Raw genomic sequence first — 26,419 nt, forward strand, 5'->3', positions numbered from 1 at the left:
CTCGCCGCCCTGACCTTGTTTTCCCGACGGGCCCGGAGACCGGCGCCTCCGCCCGGGGTTAAAAAGTAACTTTGCTAGTAGCGGCGCTGGAGGAGGAGGTGGCAGGCGCCCGCTCCCGCCGGTCCCAGTCCCGCCGCAGCCCTTCTTCCCGCCCGGGTGGGCGCACGGCGGCGGGCCCGGGACGGGGCCTGGCGGCGGCGAGGCGTGCAGAGCCGCCTGCCCCAGGGCGGGCGAGGCCGGGGGAAGAGCAGTGGTGAAGCGGGGAGCCCCCGTGCATTCTGGGGGGATGCCGGCCGTGGTGCCGGGCCACCCCCCGGGGCACGCGGCAGGACCGAGAAGGAGCCAGCGGTGGGCCCGGCGGAGCGGGGCCTGTCCCGGGGCGGGGAGAGGCACCGGCAGCGGTCGTTTGGCGCGCAGGCCGCGGCTTGCCCTTCTCCTGCCACCCCCAGCGTGTGTCCGATCGGCCCAAAACCGGGGGTTGTTCTTATTTGCACCCTTCCCTGCCCGCCCCCGTACGCCGCGGGCGAAGGCCGGTGTCCGAGGTCCCGCGATGGCGGCGAGGCGTGAGGGCCGGGGCCTGGCTGGGAGCGTGGCGGCGGCCTGCTGCTGTGGCGGCGCCGAGGAGCCGCCGTGAGGCAGCCAGGCGGGAAGGCCATTTTACCTGCTCGGGTTATTAAGTGTTTCTGCAGGAGGCGGCTGGGGAGAGTAACGGGGCAAGGAAGATGGAGGGCGGGGGATTGCGGAGGCCGAGCAGGAGGCGGCCGTTTTGTTTTACTGCAGCCCTGGCGCAGGTAGGAGCGGCCCACATGAGCGTACTCTCGGCTGGGCTCGGGGCTGCTCGGGTGCCAGCCCTTGTTGGGCTCCCCCGGAGCCTTTGTGGCAGAGGAGGCGGAGAGGAGGAGCCTGGTGTTGGGAGACGTCGGACTGAGAGGGGCTCGGTGACAGCCTGCCTGTCAAGGAGCAAAAGAAAGAGATTATCCGAGCAAAAGAAAACAGACGGGCTTGGCTGCCCTGATAGGGAAGAGAAGGGACGATTCAGAGGAGAAAGATTAAAAAAATAGTTTTAGCCCTGGCCTTTTCAAACATCATCTGACAGTGGGATAGCACGAAGGTGGTTACTGACGTGAAGTTAAATGGATTGTGGTAGGAGCTGGGAACAAAGTGGTGTTTGGGAGTTCATCTGAGCGGGGATGGGAACTAATGCCTTAGGTGGCCAGATAAGAGCAGTAAACGATTTAAGTGCAAGGAAGGGAATAAGGACAGAGCCCTGAGGGATGCCGGTGAGGCGGGAGGAGCAGCTGAAAGAGCAGTCATTGAGTTGGGAGGGGAAGCAGATTAACTGCGAAAAAGCCGAGTGGTGACAAGAAGCAGTGATCCAAGGCATCCCAAAACAACGGGCAGTTCCAGACTGCACGAAGGTGAAAGGGACCCACAAATTACTCCCTGGCCGAGCCTAGTTGCCAGTAGTTTCAGCAAAGGATCAGAAATTAGGCTGCAGCAGATCGAGTGGAGCAGGAGGGGAATGTGAAGGGGGGAGAAGGAGCAACTTCATACCATAGTCAGCTTTGAAACGGAAAAACTTAACTCATGTAAGAAGTTGAAGCCTAACTCATTTAAGAAACTAGGGCAAAAGTGGTTCCCCTCTGGGTCTAGGATGCTACTAAGCTACAGGACTATCCTTCCTTTCCAACAGGAACAGTATGGCATAGGTGTAAGCTACTGAGACTGGAGCATTAATGCCCTTCATCCCCTGCTCTGTGTAGTGCTGCTGCTGTTACCACTGTGAGGAACATAAAGGCACGTACCCTCAAGTAACAGCACTTCCCCCATTGCAGGTATGCATGTGATCTGTTTCTGGTTAAGGTGTTTAGAAAATTCATAGGTGATAGGTAAAAGTTTGAAAAGGAAATAAAAAGTAAAGAAATCCCCTGGGCTCTCTATACACAAGTGTAACGTGAGAAGACAAATACGTTTGTTTTGAGAAAAGATGACCAGGTGGAATGAGGTATTAGACTGGTGGGGGGAGTTTGCGTGGAAGGTTTTTTTGTTGGTTTTGGATTTTTTTTAGGCTCTAATTATATACAATTAAAACCTAATCCAGAGAGTACAACATTATTCTCCTCCACATGGCCTTTCTTTTACTTAAAAACAGATCTTCCCTACAGGCAAAACGAGAGGGAAGCTCATTATTTCGAGGTCAGTTAATTTGTCAGTGTCATTGGACATGTTTTTGTGGAGTTTGTGCTAGTAAAAGTGCTGATGTAGAGGACTAAGTAGCTGAGGGGATATAGAAAGCATAGAAAAATACGTTCCCATCTCATCCTTCAGTAGGATTTAACGGGTTTTCTGGAGAGGTGGTACACCCAGCTGTGTAACGGCTTCTCAGGCCTCGTCTTTGGGGGGAGGAGCATTGGCAGGGGTGCTGCTTTAAGGGAGGAAGGTGGACGGTCAGGTGAAAATGCTAAAGAACTAGTCGTTTGATTCTAATGCTAACTGAGGAGCTTGGAAGGGGAGATTATCCTTAAGAGTGTGCATATCTCCCCGTCTTTCCCTTTAGTCTTTCTGCCTAAGCTGGGTCTTGCCTGCTTGCTTCCACAAACTCCTATCGGTCAGAAGAGATAAGGCATGATTTCACATGCATTTTTCAGAGGTAGTACCGACTTAAGCAGGCTGTGGCCACTTGTTCCTGCCTCCATTCTACCCTCTCAGCTGTGTCAGTAGAGCTGTTTGTGCAGCTATAGAACTAGCTCAGGGGAGTGTTGGGTCGAGAGTAGCCTGATCTCCTCTTGGAGGTTATTTTTAACATCAGTTTTACATCGTTTTGGCCTCTTCACATGCAGAGGTGGCACAAGCAAATGGCAGGTGTTAAAGACAGAACTGCTCAAACTAGAATCTCTGCAGAAGGAAATGCGTGTACCTGCCTCTCTGTGAGTGATTTGGGGGTCTGTGCATATACTTCTGTTGTTGATTCCCAGAGCCATCACGAGAGGACCCTAGGGATTGAACGGAGGCCGGGGGCAGAGGGCAGGGAGGAGGGAGCATCCCCTTTGCAGGATGTAAAGATGATTCTAGGGTTCACTTCTGTATTTATAGGCTGAAAAGTTGTTCTTACTGTAGTATACAGAAAAAAATTATCACCGCAGAACTCTAGGTTAATGGCTCTAGTGCATTAGTGAAGCTAATCAGTGATCTCAATGCTTTTGAGACTTAACAGGGTTTTAGAGATTGCCAGTACTCCTGTGAATGAGGAGGACTACTTGGGATCTGCCTGTTAAATGCCACAGTTGTGCCCCTGCCGATCCTGGTGTTGTGTAAAGTCGTGAGTCGTGGGACTGCATTTGCGCAAAGAACAGGCTTTGTAGCAGGTCTGAGCGTGCTGGTCGCTGTGGCTCTCGTGCTAGCCAGCCAGCCAGCTGCATGACTGCCTGTCAGTAAGGCTGGTCAGGCTCCCAGCACCCCCAGTAAGTGCAAGAGCTACTCAGGACACCAGATAGACGGGGCTGGGGCATGCTTAGGCTGACCACAATAAGGAGGATTTGGGTCAGCCTGGGTCTGCAGCTTCTGGGTAAATAACCGAGGGGAGCGTGAGCCTGGAGGTGGGAATGGGTTCAGACCTGCTCCCACATGTCAGTGGAGGCACGTTCACATCCAGCTTGCTACTTGGTAGTGTCTGTGGCAGAAGTTGATCTTGGACTCTTCACAGAGTAATTTTGCCATGGTTTCCTATTTCTTCCTTAGTGTGTAAATGTAGCTGCTGTCTTCGTAATATTTAACTTAAGCATCTAGCGCTATAAAAACAAAGGGCATTTATGGTTTACAACGTGATTCTGTGAATTGTTCTTAATTTTTTCTTTGCAGGCCAAAAATATTTCCTATCACCAGATGTTGAGTGGCAATTAGGTCACGGACTACTCAGTTTTATTTTTTTTTTTCCCCACTGCTGAGCGTCTGGATAGGGCATCCATTGAGATGAATTTTCCAGTGTTACTCATCCAGAAATGAATGGAGAAACAGGAATTAGAGGTGTTTAGTGCTTGCACTTTTCAAATGTCAGATATGCTGTCATGGGTGTTTCCCAGAAAACCATCTCTGTGCAAGGAAGGTGGAAAATCAGTGTGCAGAACCTCATAGAACTTGCAACCGTAAGCTTAACTGTGAGGAGTAAGGGTATCAAATGGTTACATCTTGCTGTTAACAGTGCCATCTCTCTGATGCTGAAGTCTGAGACCAGACTGAAGATCAAAGCAGAACAGGAGGGAGGGGATTTTCCCAGGTCACTTGCTTGATTGTAATGATTGTATAACCTCTTCCCTGTGGAAGGGTCAGCAGGGACATTATCATTCTCGTTCTGGCAGGGACATCTGAAGGGGAAGTGATATTACACCGGTTGACATTTGTTGTCAAATATTTTCACAAATATTAATCCGGTGCGGACCACTGATTGTTACCTTAAATATTTTTTTCCCATGATTATGGAGCAGCCAATTAAGCCGCCCCTTTTTGGACACACACACCACATGCACAAAATAGCACTTCCAAATACTGATCTAGGAATTCATCCTGGGATGAATCTTCATTAGCTTTTTAATCAGTGATTGGGACAGTAGTAGCTAATTAAAAGAAGATAAGTAATTATTTCAGACATCCTAGCACACCGGGACACTGTCCTATTCTTGGATAGTACTAACTTTGTAAAGAAGAGAACTGTTGCTTACAAAATATTTAACCAAGGAAACCATATTAAGTGCATGTGAACTGTGGAGAAGTCAAATATTGCAACATACCTGTAGCTTCAGAATGTGTCTCCAACCTGGAAGATTACATATATCTGTAGATTTCTTAATTTTACTAATAGTGTGAGATAACGGCATCTTCCATAGTTCTGTATTTTAGTTGTCTGTAAAGTATATTATTTTTGGTTTTGTGTGCTTTCTAAAAATAATTGTGGGGAATCTTGACTCCCAGGATTGCTCAGTTGTTGAATTCATGTTTTCCTTCCGACTGTGTAAAAGATTTCATATTCTGAAAGAACAGCAGTCAGTGCTATCAGTGCAATAACTGTTCCATTTCCATTAACTCCGTGGAAGGAATGAATGAACAAGGGCCACAGGGCCAAGGGTCAGGTTAAACTACAGCAGGCCTGGGAAGCCTTGTCATGACCTGTTTTTAATTTTAAAGCCTACTGTTGGCTGCTTGAAGTCAGCTAAAACAACCTTGGGTGCTATGTATGCTGGAAGTATGCTTCTTAGAAAAACAGAGCATGGCCTGATACGAAGCTGCTAAGCAATTGCGAATTCCGATCAACTCTGTTAGCTGTAGTAATGTTGTGAGCTCCAGAGCACAGACCATCCTCATGTTTTGAGATGTCAGTGTTTTGTGGTTTGTTTTTTTTTTTTTTTTTTTTTACAAATATGCTGAAACCTGCCTTTTTTGAGACTGTTTTCTGTTTGGGTTAAAAAAAAAGGCAACTGTCTATTTAGTGCGCTAATAACAAAAGATTGTCTGGTAGAAATAATATTTAATTAAAAGTGAAACAAAGTCTCTGAAATCATAAGTATAAGAAGTCTGTCTCAGGGTGAGTAATTGCCTATTTGAACTACTCCTCAGGAGGCATTTACTGTGTGTATTTAATCCTTGTGTCAGATTTCTGTTTTGTACTTCCACTTTGACATACTTAATAATTTTTTGTCAATGTTAATGAATCACCTATTTGTTTTAATCTTTTTAATCACTGTTACATGCTCAAGTTATTTTGGTTCTGAGTAAAAACAAATAAAACTTCTAGTAGGCATCTAATTGTTGAACTAGTCTGGTTTGCCATTCGCTGTTTCTGCTCTCAGTATATTATTTTACATCCTCTCAGAGTGTTTTGTAAAGGTAAAATAATTCCTTTTAATCATTCAACATGTGTAATCTTGTTCAGATGTGTCTTGTGCTCAAAAAGAATAATTGTCCCAAAATTGCAAGAGTCCCAAACCTGTGTTCATTAGTAGGCAAAATTGCTCAGGCTCTTTAACGGGAGTTTTTTCCTTGGTATGGACTGCTGGCTGAGCCAGTGGGCATCTTATCTTCAGGTTTCCTGGTGGTCTAAATGCTTTGATTTTCCTTCACTCTCGAGTCATTTGTATATTTATATGCTCACTGGATTGGGCTAAGTGCATTTTGGAGACCTATTCGCGCTTCTGGGAACGATGTGATTGTCAGCTATGAAAGACAAAATACCAAGACACATGGGCCATAATTTTCCTGTTCGTTAAACATTTGTGCTCCTTTGTAGTTTTAACAGAACACTATTATCTAATTGAAACAACAATGTTGCTGACTTTTTAATTATACTTTTGGCAATAAATCCTGAGGAGTCTAAACTTTTTTTTAAGTAAATAAATAAAAACTTGCCGTGAGTCACCCATGTTGTTTTTCCGTTTTTTGGGTTTTTTTTTTTATAGTTTTAAATTTTTTTTAAACTTGGTGTCTAGGCAAAGCAGTATGCTGAGGATAGTAAGTTTGGGCTAACGTTAGAATCTTTAAAACCAGTGGTTTCAAGTACTAGGGCTAGTTTTGATTTATACTTCTTTGTGTAATGAGCACAGACAGAAATTTATGATTAACTTATCCAGCTTCTGTGGGATCTGTCCTTAGCTGCATTTTAAGTCGTCGTAGTAGTTCAATTTGTGCCTGTGAATTCGTATGTGTGTACGTTAGTTGTAAGACAAATTGTATGAACATCTGTTCTAAATCTGTTTTATAGTAGCCTTATAGGTGAACTGAGATTTGTGTAAGTGTCAAATAAACTTAGAAAGGGTTTTAGACCCAATGAAATGCATGTAAATGACCACAACTCTGCACTCCTTAGCTATGTCAAAACTGAAGTGGGAGCTTCAGCTCTTTTTCCAGCTCTTGGATGTGGCTGGAGCATGCTCCTGTACCTTCTGTCATACCAAATGAAACGCGGGTGTTTTTGAAGTTCCCTATTTCTTAGTTTGCACTGGAGGGAAGACTAAGCAGACAGGTGTTCTTCCCATAGCACACTGAGTCACAGCACGCTTCAGCCAGGTCTCTGACCTGGACAATTAAGGGATCAGAAACCCAGGATGCAACATGGTGTGTGGTGCCTATCTGCATGCAACATTTGGCTAGCATCTCGTTCTAGAATTTGCATTTCTCACAGGATTTCCGGATTGGAGACAGTTGCCCTGTGCACCTCCTTATCATCTAACTAAAAAGGAGCTTATTATAAATATCCTATGGCCTTAATGAGCTGGGCTGGCAACCAGGATGACATGAATCTGTCTTGCATTTTCCAGTTATTTGGCTGGTGCTAAAATTTCTGTGTGCTTTATAATAGCTGTATGGACCAAAGCCTCCCATCTCCTTTCCTGAAGGGGCAGCTTGCAGAGGATGTGCGCAGATGTGCTTGGTGCTCTTGCCTCACAGGTGTAAAAACAGGCAGGCTCAGGCCTGGGCTGAAACCTAGGAAGGGGGGTTCTTCCCATTCTGCTGCCACACACACATTGCATGCTATGTTCGCATCTGGGACCTACCCTTTGCAGGGAGGGGGAGGTCCTAATGCATTATGAGAGGGCAAAGAAGTCTGCAGGGATATGCATGGAACAGCTCGATTCTTACTTTTTTTAAATTTTTTTTTATTTAAAGTTTGTTGAAAGAACAAATGCAATGTCCAAAAAAGCAATAAAAAAAAGCAACCTGGGAAATGCCTGGGTTGGATGCCCACCTTGGCACTTTTACCAGTCTGCGTTGGATTTCAGGGATGAATTTCCTGGGCAAGGCAAAAGCTGGGGGGCAGGCAGGAGGAGACTTTCTTCCCCACTAGCACCAACGCACTGGATCAGGATGTAATGCTGAGCATATAATGGAGGAGAGTAAGATGCAGCATGGCTGCATCAGTCTGCTTTATGTTCAGTGGCAAATTTAGCAGAGAAATTGAGGGCTGCATGAAGTTTCCAAATCCAACAGAAAGCTCTTGAGCATCAAAACTGGCTGAGAGAGACTGGAAGGCAGGACATCTTGTTTCTGAATAAAAAGCAAGCTCTGATCACAAAGCTGTGGCCTTTCACCATTGTTTGTGAATGTGTTAATGGGCATTTTGGATTCTGTGTAAGCTAATTCACAAATTGCATCAAGTTGGGTGAGAATTTGCCTGTGGTAGGATTTTATAGCCCCAAGTTCTGGCTGTTGAAAGTTCATTATCTCTCTAATCTGAAGAAGAGCTTGAAAGGTCAGTCCTTTCCATTCAGCTAATTTATTGACATTAAGTACAATGTACCTCTCCAATTTATGTTGTTGTACTGCAGTAACTGCAATAAAATGAAGTGAGCACAGTTTTGGACATTGATACGCTAATATAGGGTTTTATATAATTCTATAATCTTAATTTTAAATAAATTCAAAAATATCAGTTTACTAGATGCAGAAATCACCATAACTGGTATAAATCTGGAAAACTTACGTATATCTTTTCTTATGAGGAAAGCACACAAATCATGTAAGATGGTACAAACAAGAAAATCTCTATTAAACAGTTCGGGGGGGAAAGATTTTTCAAAATATAGGCAAAAAAACCCTCAGAAGCTTAGTCTTGACATAAACACTCAAGTGTCAGGGCAATCTAGTTCCTAGGCTAGACCATTCATCAGAAAATACCTTTCATCCTCACACACTGATGAATTAAGATACATAACCACCTACTACTGTTTAACATAAAGCAACAGAAACGTTTCGCATTTGTTAGGCGCTCAACTGATAGCTTGAAAGGAAACGTACTTTTTAGGCACAACGTGTCCTCAATTGTTAAGATGTATCTCCGTGGTAAAATAATCGTGTGCTTTCAGCTTGTACAGACGCGTCCCTCCGAGCAGTGTTCTGGTTAGCACCCGTCCTGACTACCAGGTAGGGGAGCGGTGGGCTAGCCCGAGTGGTCAGGGTTGGGCTTGTTCTCTGCTCCTTGGCAGCCTATTTTAGAAGAGGTGCCTGGGGCTACAGCGGATATTTGCTGATATTGCTGGCCCGGTTGAATGGGAGTCTTCCGCTTGCAATCTTGGTCCATCTTCTTTACGTCCTTAAGTTCTCTGTGAACGTGGTCACCAAGGGATTTGCAGTTTTTGATAGTAGTAGCTAATCACAGGCTCCAACTGAGGTTTTTCTCACAGATGGGGTGTTCAGAGCGGCTCTCTCCAGTAGGAACACTCTCATGTTTCTTGTAGGTGTCACCCTTTGTCTTCCCCATGGTCCAGGGGCCACCAGAGTCACTCTCCTCCAGGCAGCTGCCTGCTGTTGTCAGTTACACAGCTGGAACAGCTGGGGGTGCCCCAGCATGGAAGGGTGCCTTGATGAGACCAGGGGAGCTTACCTGTGCAGAGCCTTGCTCAGGAGGTTGGGGTTTCTTGACATATATTAAATAGAAAGTGTTTATCTCCTCTGGTTACCGGAGACTTTGCTACCCTGCGGACAAATTTGGCTGAAATTTTCCAGGAGGTTCAGCAGTCATGGAAAAAGAAAGGGAATGCGCATGCCCACCCAAGCCTGGTTTCTTAAGATAAACCCTCCCTTCCTGTCCAAACTGCCTTAATTAGTAGAGAAGATTTCTTAAAGCGAGCACAGTTGTTTTGGCTGACTGCTTTGGATATAATCTTTGAAATGATTGACTATGTTAAATCATGATAATTAGGTCTGACCATTAACCTCCCACAGAGCTGATTACGGGGACAGGGGTGATGAGGAAGTTTTTTATTTTTCTTAGTGCTATTGTTTCAGTCTGTTTGCAGAGTAAACACAACGAGTGTGTCGGTTGATTATGCTGCAGACCATCTCTCAAGCTAGAGGAGGCAGATATTTAGTTTTTAAATGTGAAAACCTGTGTTTTAGAGAAAAAAGGGTGCTGGGGAGATGTTGGGGAGGCTCTAGGTCTATGCACCTGTGCCTTTCCAGCCATCCCAACTGTTTACTTACTGAGTGGCTGTTCCTGGAGCATTTATCCCCTTTAGTTTAGCTTCTCCCCGGCACAACTGTATACAACACCTCTGAGGGACAGCACTCTCTTCATTGCTTTAAGATTGTCATGACTAAGTCAGAGCAGCAGAGATTGACTCCTCCCCTCCAGCATTTCTGCGGACAAGCACAGCCCAGCTCTTAAAAGGTGTGTTTTTAAAGGGCATCTCACAGTCTGGCTGTAGTGCTTGTAAATCAGTTATGACTATCGCATGGCTGCGAGCACTCCGAGTAACAAAAGGCAGTTATTGATTGTAAAAGAAGATTGATACAGGAAGGAGAGCGAGCGGTATTTTGTGCGTTGCAATGGGCAGCCGCCCATGCAGTGGAACGGCCCGGGTTTAGCTGAAGGGGAGCTTTGTTGAGGAAAGGAGAATCCTTGCCTGGAATAAATTGCCTCTGAGCCAGGGAGAATTGGCTACTCCAGAGTGGGAACAGGCCCTCAGCTGCCTCTGGCACAGACAGCGGGGCTGTTGCAAATCTGATTTGAGTCGCTAACAATAAGGTATTGACAAGGCAAGCGGCCCTAGCAGATCTCTCTCTCCTTCCTTGGGCTCCTAATTTATGCTTCAGCTTCGCTTGCTGAAGCAAACCTGTAACAATGCAAATGTATGTGTGGAAACAAGAAGGACAAAAATCTTTAGAAGAGGCAGCAAGAGGCTAGGCAGAAAGGCCCTCAGAAGAGAAAGGAAGCTTCTAAAAATCCATATGTTTTAGATGAAAGGAAAATATAATCTGAACTGTAGTTGTTGTCTGTATTTTGTGATATGACGCTACGAAATGCTCTCTTACCCCGCAGAGCTCATAAAACTGTGCTCTGTGTACCAGGTGGATTATTTTGTTTTTCATTAAATAAAGAAACTTGTAAACAGTGCTCTGTACCATAGAGATGATAATCTCCACCATTCCCCTCCTCTTCCTTAAACACGCGAGCAGGCACTTTGCAGGTTGGGCTCGGGCAGCCGGCGTAGGGGCCAGGCAGGACATGCTCCTGGCCTCCGAGAGCATTTACCACGTGGCTTCAGTTGTGCTGTTATCAAATCCTACTTCTGAAATCAAATAAAAGGCTCGTTTGCGCAGTGTTTGAATGCCACTCTGTGCAGCAGTGGAAGTCGGTTGGGTTAGGTCTGGGGAGCTGGCACCGCTGCAGGTAGGGGAGAGCAAGAAGAGGAGGCTGAATAATGAGCAGGTTTTATGTAGAAGATAGCAGAAAACGTTTTATGAAGGTCACTGTCAATAACTGCTAGTTTCGCCAGCTAAGTCAGTATATTCAGTTATTCTGCCGTCTTTGCAGCTTTCAAATTTGTAGGTGTAATGTGTTAAAAGTTTCATCGTGATCCTTGTAATTTGAGCCGCGATTCTTGTCAGTGCTCTTGCAACACGCACTAAGCAGCAATAGTGGACCCCTTGCTCCACTATTTCCCTGCCTAATCTGTTTGCCTACTATCTTGTGTAATAGGAATGCAAGTTTTATTTTTTTAATTTTTTTTTCTTTTGCGTAGCTCTTTTATCCATGAGTTTATTGAACATTTTACAAAAGCAGGTACTGTTATCTTTATTTATGTTTCCATTATACTGGAAATTTCAGCCATAGCTGTGATGGGGCAGCTTCTCTTGTGATACACGCAGGCACTGGTCAGTTTGTACCACTTTCAGGCTGGAGGAAACTGCTCTGCTGCAGCGGTCTTGTGCGTATTGCCATGTGTCTGTAGCTAGATGTGGTGAGTGATAAAGTGTGAATTAAGGCCAAATATGTTGACTTCTTCTGCTCCATCCACTGGACCCATTGCTCATGTCCTGTTACAGGAAATCTCTCTGAAATTATGGACAAATTGCGTTCCAAAAGCAGAGAATAGCTCAATTATAAGGTGTACCCAGTTATTAAATACTGAACTGTATTTGGTTTAGGTGAACACTAGGTTAGTATTAGATACTTTTTCTTTTTTTCGTTCATGTCTTCTTATTATAACTAATTTCAATTAAGTGTATTTTTCCCTAATCAAGCGTACATCTAGCAAAAGTACTGGGGCAAAGTGTTCTTACATTGTTACTTCCTTTTTTTTTTCCCAAATATTTTAAAAATATTTTGATAGCTCTATCTTTATATTGGTAACAATACATTTGAGTTATTGTCACAGGATCTGCACACATTTAATTTTTTTGGTTAAGAACTGAAGATACCTAATGCTGATAAATATTTATATCACCAAGTTTAATTCAGAGATGCTTGCTTGATGTAATCATATCACTTTCATTGAGCTATGTGATGTTCTTTAACATGCCTTGTGAATAAAGTAATCCCTTCTGGATCACCATTTTATTCTTCCTGTCTGCAGTAACAAGCGACTTGTGGCCTTAGTGCCAACTGACACTTCGTTCAACACCAGACGAGCCTACACCAGCGAAGATGAAGCCTGGAAGTCGTATTTGGAGAATCCCCTAACAGCAGCTACCAAGGCTATGATGAGCATAAATGGTGATGAGGACAGTGCTGCTGCTCTTGGCCTATTGTATGACTATTATAAAGTAGGTAACTCCATCGTTATTCCTCCTTGCTGCACTAGCAGGGGACTGCTCTAAGAGGCATCAAAAGAGCCAGTTTTCAAAGGCAGAAGTCACTGCATCTTGTTTTCTCTCTGATACCTGCATCAAGCACCCTTTCCGTTTTAGGAAGCCTGTCTTAAGGCTGTTTAGATGTGTTTAGTTCTGGAAAGAAAAAACAAAATCAGAATTCCCATATTAAATTTGCAACCATGATTTCTTTTTGAGCGTAGCGTTCTTCCTCTTCCCTTGCAAGAGCATTGGAGGAATTATCCCCCTTTTTATTTGAGCTCAGATACTTGCAGTATTCTTTAAAAAGTGGAGAAGTGGAGGCCTTGTCCATCTGTAGGTTTGTCTGCTTTTCTGGTTCATTCCACACACCGTTTAGTATCTCTCATCTGACAGTTTCCCATGTTATTTTTATTTGTATAATGATTGCAGCTGACTGTATACAAACCTAGGGTGAGGTCTAGCCCTTGCACTGGAAGTTCACAGTCTAAATAGAAAGGTGGAGGACAGAAACGGAGCTGGATGCAGAGAGAGATCTAAGCCAATTTACAGGGGAAGCACTGACACACAGTTTCAGTTTATGTCATGTTCTAAGTTCAGGGTTTTACCTATGATATTGATACCACCTTTCTTTTTTGGATGTTTCATAGTGTTTAAGCAGAGCTATGTTTGAGCTTTCTGCTGAAATCAGAGGAGAATCCTACAGGGTGCATCTCTGTGTAATGCAGAAATTTCACTCTGAAACCCAGGCTGGTCCCTTTGTACCCTGCAAACGGAATCTGTGTTGCCTACCAAAGCACTAAAGTATGAAATTGTTAATTTCACTTGAACTATCTCAGTACTCCTGAAGCCTGCATTGGACAGATATCTTCTGTGAAAGTCAGCAGAGCAATGCTGGCTCCCCTTGTCATTCATGAAGAAGTAGCAAGAATGGAAATTTTAAATTAAAACAACTTTGTTTTTAGTGTTTGTTAGTATAAATGCTTTTAGAGAATGGGCTGCTCTTTTTAGTCTCTGCTTCAATCATTAAATGAGTGTTCAGGAGAAGGGAGTTGTAGGAAAGATGCCATATACCAACCTTATGGTTCATTATTTTTTTAATTCCTTCACTGATTATATTTCAAGAGATGTTCCTTGCTTTTGTGTGTTGTTGTCAGCAGAGAAAAGCTTTTCCCAATGAGAGAGAAGAAATGTCCTTTTCTCTACTTGACAGGGTTACCACAGTGCCAGAGTCTGTGAAGTTAATGCGGATTTGCAAGATTCAGGATGTGTGTGAGCATCTGGAGTGTTGCCTTCTGTCTTAGCAATACCTTTGTCTGTAGCAGTTCATTAGTCTGCTGGATTTTCTTAAATAAAAACAGAGAACAGACCCTTTCCTTTTGTTCTAGGAGACATGTCTGTTCCTCATTCCAGGCAGTTGAAAAAGACTTGGGGTTCAGATGGAATAAGCTGTGTTAATCTCAAAGTCATTTCCAGCATTCAGTCAAAACTATATCTGTCTTAAACTGGGAGAAAAGGATAACTCTTGTTGATGCTCTCAAACAAGAACTTAAACCCTAACTTAAACCTCTGTACTGTAATGTGGAAGTGTAGAGGAGGACTTCAGTGCACCAGACTTTCTTGAATTGCCCTTATTTATCATCTGGCTCATTTGTTCTGACATGCTGGATAATTTTTTTGAAGTACTTTTTCCAGTCAATAGGAATTATTTGAACTTAACTGTTTTGGTTTTTTTTCCCCCCTTCTCCTTTTTCTTGTAGTAATATTTACCTAAAATAGACCCTCCTTCAGGGATAAATATATGATCTTAACAGGGGAATCAACATGTGCAAACTGTGGCTTGGATCCCACTTCTGAAATGTATGAAAGAGGTTTTTTAACCAGCAGGATGCTCAACAGGGAGAGAGGATGTCCCTAAGAGAAGGAAAGGCTCTGGCTAGCACTTTCTGACTCTGCTGCTGCCTGGCAGATATAGCTGATGTTAACCTTGGCTGCTGTAGTGCACTGTAGTATTGTTTTTCCTCTAAATTCAGATATTTTCCTGATATTTCTTTAAAGTGTTTAAAGGTAAAAGGCACAGCTTTAGCCCATTCTTAGGTCTATTCTTGCTCTTTAATCCCAAGTTAACTGCTGTGATGGAGTGGATATACCTTCTTTTGTAAAAGATAGATTAGAAGTTTTAGCTCCCTAACTGCTTGTTCAGCAAGAAAAGAAAAATACGGTCATGGCAGCAACTTTGCCCTTGGTGATTTCATATCTATGCTGGTGTCAGGAAACCGGTATGTGGGAAGACAAATCTTTTGAGTCACTTGGTGTCAATTCTGAGTCTATCGAGGGGCCAGATTTGACTGGATTTTTACTTTTCATGACTGTTGATGCACTCAGCAAAGCAAAAGTCAGTGTTCTCTGATGATGTGCCAGCATGCCCTGACCTGTCCCCATGCTAGGAAGGGGAAGGATCCACAAACTTCCCCTAGGTATGAGTCCTCCACCCTCCAGACTGCTCTATAACAGGAGGATTTAGCTGGTGCTTGTGGTTTAATTGAAAAGCCTTTTTCCTCTGAGCTAAAAGGGTATCCGTGCAGATCTCATCAAAACATCATGTCTTCTTTCTCATCTTCTGTTATTCAGTGAAAAGTGTGTTTGTGTTTGGGAATATACACTTTGATTTTGACTTAGCTTGACCTAGCTTGATATTCCAAAGGTAAGGACATATGGAATGGGTGCTTTGCTCCAGACTAGTGTGCCCACAAACTAGAAAAGAAACCAATCCCTACATTTTTTTCGCTTTGGGAATTACCATTCTGTTCACAATCGGTCTCCCAAAGAAAAACAGCTCCTGGCGTCTGTGAATTAGACAACAGTGATATGGTTACATTTTTCTAGTTGTTGCAGTAGAGCAGTCTGAAGCTGCAAATACCTGACAGTTGCATTTACCTGACCCCATGCCTGGTGTTGTTCTCAGGTTCCAAGAGATAAAAGGCTGTTGTCTGTTAACAAAGTGAGTGATAATCAAGAAGACCAAGATAAAAGGTACAGTATTATTCAAAATCATACACCCAGCTACTAACAGTGTTGATCAGTTATGAACTGAAGGAACTATGATAGCCTGAGGGTTTGTGGTTTTCTTCCAAAAGATAAAAGAATGAAGACTATTTTGGGAAGCAAACTTTACTCCTTTTTACTTTTAATTTATTAGAAAAATCGAACAGTAGTATTAAACACACAATTTGGAAAGTAGCAGAAAGTTTCATGATTTGTTTGTGTTTCGTTTTGTTGATTTTTTGCTGCTGAGATTAGTAAAATCATATTGGCAGTTGGCTATTGCCTGCTTTTCTTTCAATTTTCTTCTTCTGGAGCAAAAAAGTAGTACCTTGGCCTCAGTAACATGATTTATACAGTTTCATTTAACATAACTTAAGATCTGTCCAGAAGCAAAAAAAAAAAAAAAAAAAAAAAAAAAAAAAAAAAAAAAAAAAAAAAAAAAAAAAAGTATCTCTCTTAAAATCATTCACTCAAAATGTTTTTCTCACTCCTCTCAGATTTCAGCCTTCCTCTGTAGGCTAAAAGTGAATTGAAGAGTCAGAGGAAGCTGACTCCTGCCTTTATGAAGAATTGTGGACAAGAGAGAGTTTATATTTACGTAGAAAGAACTAAGTTTTTACGTACAGGAAGGTATCTTCATGTAAAATTATAGTGGAGAGAAGCTACACAAGGTTTATTTCAACGTAGGTAACTCGGGACAGCCGTAGATGGTCTCCACTAGCAGTGTAAGGTGAAAGTTTAAATAAGTAGTAGCATAAATTCACTGTTTCAAAACAGAATATGAAACTTTTTTTGAGGGACAGTTTTTCTTCTGCGAACACCAGAGAAATTCCTAAGTTGAGCGTGATTGACAAAACTGGCCTTTGGTGGAAAGCGGAGAGAGAGGAACTGTAATGTCAGAACGTATCTCCTGGTTTGAAAACAAAGCAGTGTGTTGCACCTACTAAAAGTTTTACGAGTTAACAATTTTATGTCAGTGCAACTACTATCAGCAATCAGATTGCTTTCAACAGCAGCCGCGGGTAGATGTGGGAATGCTGCTGGAGGTTACCTTGCAGCTGCTATAGTTACTGATCTACTCTGATACAGTGGGATTCCTGGGCTTTCTCGTTCAGAAAAGCGTTTGTACCAGAGTTACACAAACAATAGTGGCCTGTCAACAGCCGGAAAGAGCATGCATCAGCGTATGAGTCTTGCTGTTGATATTCTGCCTATTTCACATGCAAATTATATACTGTGAGTAATCCATACCTCGCCTTACTCCTTATGCTAATTTTGTGCCTAAAGGCTGTTGCACTGGTGGATTGATTTTGCATCCAAATTATAAGCCAGGACAAAAGCAACCCCGGATACCTAGAATTTATTGTAACAAATTGTATCAGTTGTAGATCAAATCAAATGTTATTATCTTTCCCTAGCTGCTAAAGAGCTCTGAACCTCTCTGCTTGACTTACGATGTCTTTTGCCTAGTATTCGTTGATGTGCCTGCCTAGTATTTGTTAATTTACTACTTCTTATGGCAATGGCTTATCAGAGTTGAAAGATCTTCCCTGGCATCCAAGAACATTAAGCTATTTAAGGAGGAGATTTACTCTATCAGGACAGTTCATAACATTTTTTGGTTTTGTCTCACAGAAATTGTCTTAATACCACGGAAGCTCAGAGTAATTTAAGTGGGGGAGAGAACCGCGTGCAAGTCCTGAAGACGGTTCCGGTTAATCTTTCCTTGAACCAAGATCCTTTGGAGTCGTCCAAAAGGGAGTACAACACAAACGTGTCTGGGAGCTCGACGCCCATCACGGGGACTGGAGTGACTGTGGTTAAAGCAGAGGAGTTCACCCCTGTTTTTATGACCCCACAAGCACACTATGCAAGAGGAGAAAATGAGGAGCACCGAGGAGTTATCTTTGAACCATACGAAGTGTCCAACATTGCTCCCCACACCAATTATCTCAAAGATGATCAGCGCAGTACTCCTGACAGTACGTACAGCGACACCTTCAAAGATGGAGGAACAGAAGTAAGTTTTTCACCCCAAATTAGCATCTAAGAACTCAATAAAAAGCTGTAAACAAGATAAGGAGATTCGAGCTTGTAAACAAGATAAGGAGATTTGAGCTGTCCACAAGAGCCATTAGAGGAACAGTGATGATGCTTTCAACAAATTCATCTCTGCTCCTTGCCGTGTTCCTGTCAGTCTGTGCTCAGTTTATAGGGGAACGTCATGAGGCTTTTCAGAAGACAGTTTTAAGGGTGTTTATTGGAAACTTTGAGAATAATAGATACTGATCTTTTGTTTTCTGGGATATTGTGTCAAGTAGAGGATAGTTTCCATTCTGAAAGAAGATTTGTTTTCCGTTAACAAGGTCTGCCTTCAGACCTATTCATAACAGTAAGAAATAGCAGCCACTGTGTAACTGGGAAACGTTCTTCTAAAAGTGCAAAGGAACGGCGTCAGCCTCTGCTGTGAGATAAACCTGAGTAATTTATTCAGAAGCTGTCTGTTGCACTAAGCTCTACTCTGCATCATGGGCAAGTGAGAAAAGTAGTAGAATTAGGTGACTAGAAGGAAACGGAGAAGCTAACAGGCAGGGAAAGATTCAAGTGCATGTACGTGTGGGGAATGAGGAGGAGAAGAGAGACAAGGAGCTACCTTGTAAGTACGTTACAGTTATGCTGAGGCAAAGTAATTATACAGTCAGCTTTAATATGGTGAGTACTCTCTGCCTGCTGCAGAATAATGCGAACGAGACAGAAGTGTAGAAAGGTAAAAATTTTTTAAAGCTGACAGTACCTCTGCAAATAATTAGAGAGTTTAGGTGGTAAAGCTCTCCTCAGATTTTTCTTCTGCAACTCAATGAAATTGTAAATGTAACAGAAGTACAAGGCAAACTACATTAAAGCTGAGGCACTCTGACTGAATTTTAAGAAATTTACTGTGTATTTGTATATTGGTATTACAGAAAAATAAATTGTCTCCACACAAGCATCATAGATCAGGACGTCTGGAGGTGAAACCCATTTTCAGATACAGAACACATTTAGGTCAACTAAATGAATAATTAATGAAGAAATCTAGCTTGCCATTGGAAAATCAGTAAGATCAAACCTGGGATTAGAAACACTGCCCTGCACTATCAAATCACATCATTTCAGCTATTTTTCATTGTTGCTCTTTATGCGAGTCCAGTGGTACCGTACCCACGGCTTCCCCTGGGGTGCCGTAGCTGAGTGATTCCATTACCATCCCACGGTTTGTTCTGAGGGTGACCCCAACAGCCAGTCTGCGCTGTACGGAGGGCTGTCGAATCTGCAGAGTTGTTTAACTTGGAGGTAAAAAGGGAATTTACATCTATACATTGGCCTTGCATCCCAAACTCCACGTTATGGTAATTTTTGTTACAAGGGTAATATTTTGCATCCCAAACTCCATGCTGTCGTGATTTTGTTACAATGGTAGTAATTTGTTACATGTTTTTTAAAATCATTGGTTAATAACAGGGTATGATACTTGTCATCTGGGCTTTCTCGGCAGCCTGTGGAGAAAGAGGCAGTTCAAATCCCATTGCCAAAAGTGGGTGTAATGGTTTGCCAGGTGCACTCGCTCCCCTCCATCTTCACCTCCCCTACTAACTGTACAGAGAGACTGAGCAACTAACTTTAACTAGGTCCCCATCTGCAGCCGTTGGGTGAGGTGTGTCCCACCGTTAGTGGCCTTCCAGCCCCAAATGCTCACATGCGTGTGGCATGGGAGCAGGCAGAGCTGCTCCTCTGCTGCAGCCTCGCGCAGTACTCAGCCTGTCCCTTCATTTTCTCTCAACTACCCAAATCCCAGGATGGGCTTCACCCCTGCGACGCTCTGACTGCTGCTCCAGCCGCGCGTAGGGACAGCTGTGTGAAGCAGCTGTGGGGAGAGCAGAAGGTAAAAATGTCAAAACATACCAAAAGAGAAACTTGAACTAAATTAGTGTTTAAAGTAGAATACGGTTGTCCTTAATAGTTCTCCTGTTCACTTGGTGAGGATGGCTGGGTTTGGCTGCGGTAGATTTGCTCTGATACCAGCTCAATTTTTAAACACGTTATGAATACGTATTTAGAAATTGTTTCAAAGCGTTTATTGCGTGTCTTAGTTCTGTTATACCGAAGGAGAGCTGAATGTTTGTAGATCCCTGTGGTAGCAGACACTTTGGTCAATCACTTGCTATGTTCTTCAGATACAATTTTAACAATTATGTAAATATACCTTTCTCATCCTTTTCATGTTCTTATTTAGCTGTGATTAATTTATTAGTCCCTTATATTATAGACACAATTTTCAAGGATAGGTAAATAAATTTAATGTTTTCGATAATGTCAACCTCGAGCCTTCATATAAAATGTGGCTAGCATGTTAATGTGGGACTATCTTTATTGTAATACCTCTCAGGTGTTAGATTTCTTAGAGTCTTTACCTTATCTGTTCTACAGCTTATGGATCCTTGACTTTTCATCTTCAGGAAATATTCCTAACCGGTATATAATATCTTTGCGCTTAACTAGTATCTGAGTGGATATTTGTTATGGCACAGTTGTACATAACGTTTTCAAAATTGCCTGACTTGACACTTCTGGATACAAAACAGCTTTTAATTGCTAACTAGTGATGACAAAAGAAATCCTGGAGATTAAATGTAATGATCCACCAGTGATTCAGAGAGACATCATCAAAAACATGTTTCAGGCAAAAGGCAAGCCAAGAAGCAGCAGCAAGGCTTACGTAGTAGAGTACGAATGGGCTTGTTTGCTCGGGAAGACAGAGTACAAATCCTTGCTTACTTTGTGCAAAACCATTTCATTTTTTTTTGGAATTCCACCTCTTGATGTAATTTTTTTTTTTGATAGACGTGTTTTCATTTTTTAAAGAGTGGCTGTAGGCCTCCTTTCAGCTGGTAAAGCGCGTTTCGCTCAATCGGAATCTTTGAAGGTAAAATACTTTCTTGGCCTGCATCACCACTCCCATTCAAAATAGACAGTATAGCAATCTAAGCTTTTGCTAGCATTTCGTTGTGGGCCTTAAAGACAGCTGACCACACAGAAATTTTTAAATAAAGCAAAACAAAACAAAAAGTGAAGTGTCTAGGAAAACTATGATTTCCTTTCAAAATCTACTTATCTTTGAGATGGGATACATTTTTACAGACTTGTTTTAGAATATATTGACATGTAGCCAAGGAGTTTAAGAAGGCAGAAAATGTTTTTCAGCTACGTTCCTGTAGCAGTTAGGTTATGAAAAACTCTAAAAGCTTGGCATGAATTAATTATCTCTGTCAATTCTAGTGTAAAGACCATGTAGGGTCCACTCCAGTTTTTAGGGATTTTGAGTTTTAAATGGTTGATGGTTTCTTCTGAGTGGTCTTTAAATAAATGTAATTCTACTATTGTTGGTGTTTACATTTTGATTGTATCAAACTATATTTAATTGCTGTTTTTATTTTTCAGAAGTATCGCAGTGTGTCGGTGGGGGCTGAAGAATATATTTACGAACAAACGAGGTATGGCATAAGCTTTGAAATGTGTTGCCTGGCATCAGGTAGGAACGTATGGAGGAGAGGCTGCCTGTGTCCGCTTCCCACCCTCCCTTTCATCACCCTGGGACACCTGCAGGGCTCCCTGGACACTGCCCAGCATCGCTCTCCCCTTCCTCTCCTGTGCACGTTAGCTTTCATGTCTGACCAGTTTCTGTCTTCATCTGTTATCTTCCCTCAGCATTATTTTAAGTTATTGACTCCTCTGAAGCCCCCCAGAGTTTTGCGAGATTAAAACTATTAAGAGGAGTCCCCCAGGTAATAGGGCACAGCTTTGACAGCCAGGTCATGGAAAATCTTCCCCTTTCAAGATGTCAGGATGCACGAGTCAGGTGTCCAGGGAGGTTGAACTGGCTCCACCAACCTTATGGAATTACCATCTTTATTTTTCCCTTCTGTTTTTTCTACTTACTCTTAGTAGGTTTTCTGGGAAACCCTCTGTCTTTTTATACTGCTTGTTGTGGTACTTCATGCTTATCTATAAAATAATATAAATGAAGTATCTATTATAAACCATGTAAAAAACCCTAAGAATTCCAAAAAGTGTTTTAAAAAGTTTCAAAAATTGAAGTTTGAAAGGAATTGTCCTCCCTAAGCACAGAAAAATGCATACGTAGAATGGACAAACACTGGAGACTCACTTTAATAAAGGCTGTGATCAGTAAAGTTTATAAGCTGATGCTTCATTTCATGCTTGTGAATAGTTCTGTTTATATCCGAGAGATTGCTCCCACTTTAGAAACAGGAACATACCTACATATTTTTCCTGGGGTAGGCATATGACTGCTTCTGTAGTGGAGGTTCCTTATAGCTTGGTCTTTTTTCTGAGGAATATTAAAACAGTCATTAACTGCAGTGAGCTCAGAACTGAGTCATTATATAGGCAGTACCTATGAAACAGACATTTAGCAAAGACTGCTCACTCACTACACTGGTTATTTATAAAATTGAATCCCGAAGCATTGGCATCGTTAACAATTCTCAGACATTAAGTCTTTCATGCTATGGCTCAGGTCTGTGTTAGAATGAAACTTCTGAATGCACACTAAGAAAAACAAAATACATCTTTTCTGGGGCTTACCTGGAAGCGATAAGTGCTCAGAAATGAAATCTTCAGATTGAAAAAAAGCAGTGGTGAATACGAAAGTAATTGGAGGCCTGATAGAAGATCCCTTAACGATGACACAGGGCTTTAGTTAGCACTCATGGTGGGATTCGGAATAGTATTATAATAATTTGAGTGGCTGCAATAAGTTTTAAGGGTAATAGTAATCCTACTGCTATAGGGCATGCTTTGATTGCTGGCTGGGAACAAGAAGAAAATTCCCAAGTGGTACCACGCAGCTACTGCAAAATTGGCCAGTTGCAGTGTTGTCAGGGATCTACATTTTTTGACATCTTTTCTGAGACATACAGAGTGCCAGGAAACAGAAGACCAGACCGTGGCAGACTGTAGGCAGCTCTGTTAAGACACGATCTGTCTGACTTTGGTTCATCCTGAGCCCTTCTCAGCACACCTCCTCGTTAGGCCTTCTGTCTGGTGAGAGGTTTTGAGGTGCATCTCCCAGGGCACTCGGCATGCTTTGGTACGCGTCCCTGACTCTCAATCAGAGGGTGTACCTCCACCGCTAATGGATCCTCAATCCGAAGGACAAGCACATGCAGCAGGGTGGATGCTGTGTCCGCAGCACCAGTGGTTTCTGCGCTTCCAGTCCGCTCAGATGGGGCCGTACCGCTTGCCAGTGTCCGCAGAGCCTCTGTTCCCCTGGCACACGGGACAGAGGGACTGCGGCAGCACACACCACGGTGGGTGGCAGTGGAGGGGACTACAGCCCACTTCATGCTGCCGTTCCACTGTGCACAAGAGCCTTCGTGTCGGCAGCAACTGCATTGTTGGGAAGTGCTGGTACTGCTATCAGTGGGTTGGATAGGTATAGGTTAGTGTTTGCTTTTTGCCTTAGTCTTGCTTTGATTTGTAACTTTTAAGCAACTGGGAAAATGACTGGATTTCCATGTATAAGCTATACTAATCAGAAACACTTAGAAATTGTCTTGATAGTAAACTAAATAATTGATACTAAACTGTCTGACACTTCTTCCTCTGCATGGAAAGACAGTGGATCAGGCTTTTTTTTTTTCTTCTACCTTCTCTACAAGTGGGGATTTAAATGTTATTATTATTCATGCATTTTAGTGATTTTTTTTTCCATTGGGTAGTTAAGTACGTTTTTGTCTTCCCTTTATTTCCATATTGCTATGGCAGTGTTATGATGATCCAGAGTATTTGCTTGAACTAGAAGGTTAAGGATGGACTGTTGTTTTGGACCAACATATTCGTCCTTTTGGTTCTGCTCCAGCACTGCTTAAATACTTTGCTGAATTAGGACCTTTGTGAAAATGCATTCCCTGTATCTCCCAATTTGTGAGGACATCGTGCACATGACTCCTTGCATTAAGCTTCCTGTGGTGACCAAATGCAGTTTGAAGAGAAAATTTTTTCTGCAAGGTTAACATTATTTTTCATTTAACAGAATGTGAGGAACTGCAGGCATTGTTTTTATTGGATTATTGTTCAAGCCCGTTACTGGTGGAGGCAGCTGGAAGAGGCTTTGTGACAGTTGTGTTCAGCTAACGGTTCACTAGTTAATGGAGCTTTAACTTTCATGGTTTGAGAACTGCTTTAAAGGTGGAAAGTTCTCCTGTGAAGGAGGATCTTTTCTAAAATCTGACTTCCAACACAAGAGCAAACTCTGGTTTTTGTCTGATTTTTGTCTTTTTCTTAAGGGAGATTACTTGATTGCAGATACAACTAAACATAGGTACTTTGTTCTATCTGATTAATTTTGAAAAGAAAGCTTATAAAAACCTTGATTGCATGTTGTCTTCAAACAAATGAACCTACTGTCCCTTCTGGTTGTATTTCTCCTCTGCCCTGTGCTGAAAGTAGCAGTTGGCGTTTCCATTCTCTGTGCCCATCTTTTGCAACAAATTTTATTCTCATGTTTGTTCTTTGTTTTGTTTTGCTTTTTTTAAAATTTCTCTTTCTGTGACACTTCTAAGTTTCTATGTCTGTGGAGGTAGCTGGTTTCCTCCAAATCACACTGAATTCCCTGCTGGCACTCCCACTGTGGGGTATGTAGTCTTGTACTTCATGATGGTTCTTTTCAGAGAAAGTAAAGGTGTAGTATTTACTCCAAGAGACTTATGGTCCACATAGTTTTATGCTTGATTGCTAGATCTGATGAACTTGAAGAAAGACAATTGCATTTTTAAATATCTGTGTGACCTTTTCCTGGAATTTTATTATTAGTTTCTTATGCCTTGCTTATACAATGCATAAAATACGTAATAAATGGGGACAAAGAGAAAAGGAGCAAGTGATGTGGATTTTGTTGGTGTTTCTCTCCCTGTCTTTTCAGCAGCACTTTTCAGTATACGCTAGAAGCTACCAAATCTCTGCGTCAAAAGCAAGGGGAGGGGCCCATGACCTACTTGAACAAAGGACAGTTCTACGCCATCACCCTGAGCGAGACGGGAGACAACAAATGTTTCCGGCATCCCATCAGCAAAGTCAGGGTATAGTCCAATTTCTTTCCTAGATGTGAATGGAGCTCTGCAGATAAATGTAGCTGTGGTTGGTTGTTTTTTAATTATTCTTTTTCTTCTGGGAGAGTGCAGAGCAGGCTTACTCTTATGCCCAGTGTAGAGGTGGGAGAGTAATACTGATGGTGGTCTCAAATATTTTGAGGTCCATTTTTTTCAAAACTGTGGTCTTAGTTAATTATATACATATCTGCTTCAATTTATGGTTGGGCAGAATGGTAATTGCACATGCAATTGCACTTGACATTGATGAACTTATCATTGCCATGATTAAAGAAAGAAATCGGAGAACTGCTACTGTGTAAGTCCATCTTCAGTCACTTGTGCACTTCAGCACCTGCTTTTCCAGTGCATTTCAGATAAAATGTGAAGATTTGAAGCCATCCTTTGTGACATAAATTTAAAGTCATTTACATCATCTAAGTGTGAGCTTTCGCTTGATATTCACCCAAAAGTATGACAAAAGAGGTGATTTTCCTTTTAGATTCTGTGGGTAGAACTGTAGCTTGGGTATTCAGCAACATCTACCTGGTAAACAGCCCTCCTGATTTCCCTGGTAATGTTTTTGAGTAAGCAAATCCTAACCCAGTAACCTTGGAATGAAAAATGAGCCTCAGAGTTCCTGCCCTGCAAATTTCACCCTGAAGCTGGAAGGGCTGCATATGGATGAGGCTGCAAAAGTGTTTCCATCCAAATAAATGAAGTACTGTAAAAACGTTCTGACTTTAGTCAAAGGAACCAATGAAAGTCAACATGAGCAGTGAAGCAGACAACAACATATATGTTTTTATCATACATGAAGTTTAGAGGCTCTTCCCAAGGAGAGGCAATGATTTGTAAACCTGAATAGCAGTTAAGTTTTAGCCTTGTTTCCTAAGGACAGGAGGCTGATGATGGTGTTTTGTTGTTGGCTGAAGCTGATGTAAGACTTCTCTGCTGCTGAAAAGTCTCTTTCCCTGGCAGCCACCTGTTCCTTCCCCCTTTATGGTGCCATCTTTTGCACTTGTATAGCTGAAACAGGAGTCAGGAGCTCACTGGCCTGCCTGAAAACCAGTCCTCATAAGTCTCATTCACTGCACAACTACGTGAGTTTTGAAGCTGTGGCAGCAGAAGGGTGGAAACGGTAAAGGAGAGATGAGACCCATTTCTTTTGGAGGATGTACAGTTTACAGAAGACTGTGAAACCACACACAACTTTCATGATCATGTCCTGGTTGCCAGGCTCCCAGCCAAGTGGCTGTCGAATTTTTTGCCAATTCCATCCAAACCTGACAGAGGGGCAAGAGGTTTTGAAGGTATTAAACCTCTACAAGTTCCATGTCAGTGGTTTGTAGAGGAAAAAGGTTAATGCTGCCCTTGGTGGAAAAGTGACAGTCTGTGCTGCCAGTTCTGGCTAGTGCATCAGCTGGCCAGCCAGCACATCCCTGATGGCCGGCCAGTATGCACATGCATAACTCAGGATTCATCCACGGCACGTACTGCCTTGTGCCCACACAGTAGCTAGACATGGAAGGACGCAGTGATGATGTTCGGCTTTCATAGGTGGAACGGAGAAGGTCACAGAGCACGTGGGGGGTTACGGTGGTGACTGTGTGGAGGGATGTGGATCATGAATCAGTCGTGATCCAGCTCCTCAGCTTATACCAGCCTCG

The 26,419-nt window shown here is 42.6% G+C and overlaps 1 protein-coding gene across 3 annotated transcripts in view; it reads left to right on the forward strand.

Annotated features, from left to right (window-relative positions):
• The window catches only part of GRHL2 (grainyhead like transcription factor 2), a 71,503-nt gene that overhangs the window by 923 nt on the left and 44,161 nt on the right, over positions 1-26,419 (forward strand). The window contains exons 1-6 of one of the 3 annotated variants that reach the window (XM_063327291.1): positions 819-1,835; positions 12,342-12,531; positions 15,521-15,588; positions 17,236-17,620; positions 21,079-21,131; positions 24,584-24,740. In XM_063327291.1, coding sequence (XP_063183361.1) covers positions 12,466-12,531; positions 15,521-15,588; positions 17,236-17,620; positions 21,079-21,131; positions 24,584-24,740 — 729 coding nt within the window. In that variant the 5' untranslated portion in view covers positions 819-1,835; positions 12,342-12,465. Of the gene's footprint in view, positions 1-818; positions 1,836-12,341; positions 12,532-15,520; positions 15,589-17,235; positions 17,621-21,078; positions 21,132-24,583; positions 24,741-26,419 lie in introns of those variants that run through there. The other 2 variants (XM_063327290.1, XM_063327289.1) reach the window with 2 other exon arrangements.

The sequence above is a fragment of the Chroicocephalus ridibundus genome, chromosome 2, assembly GCF_963924245.1.
Source record: "Chroicocephalus ridibundus chromosome 2, bChrRid1.1, whole genome shotgun sequence".
NCBI classification, from domain to species: domain Eukaryota; kingdom Metazoa; phylum Chordata; class Aves; order Charadriiformes; family Laridae; genus Chroicocephalus; species Chroicocephalus ridibundus.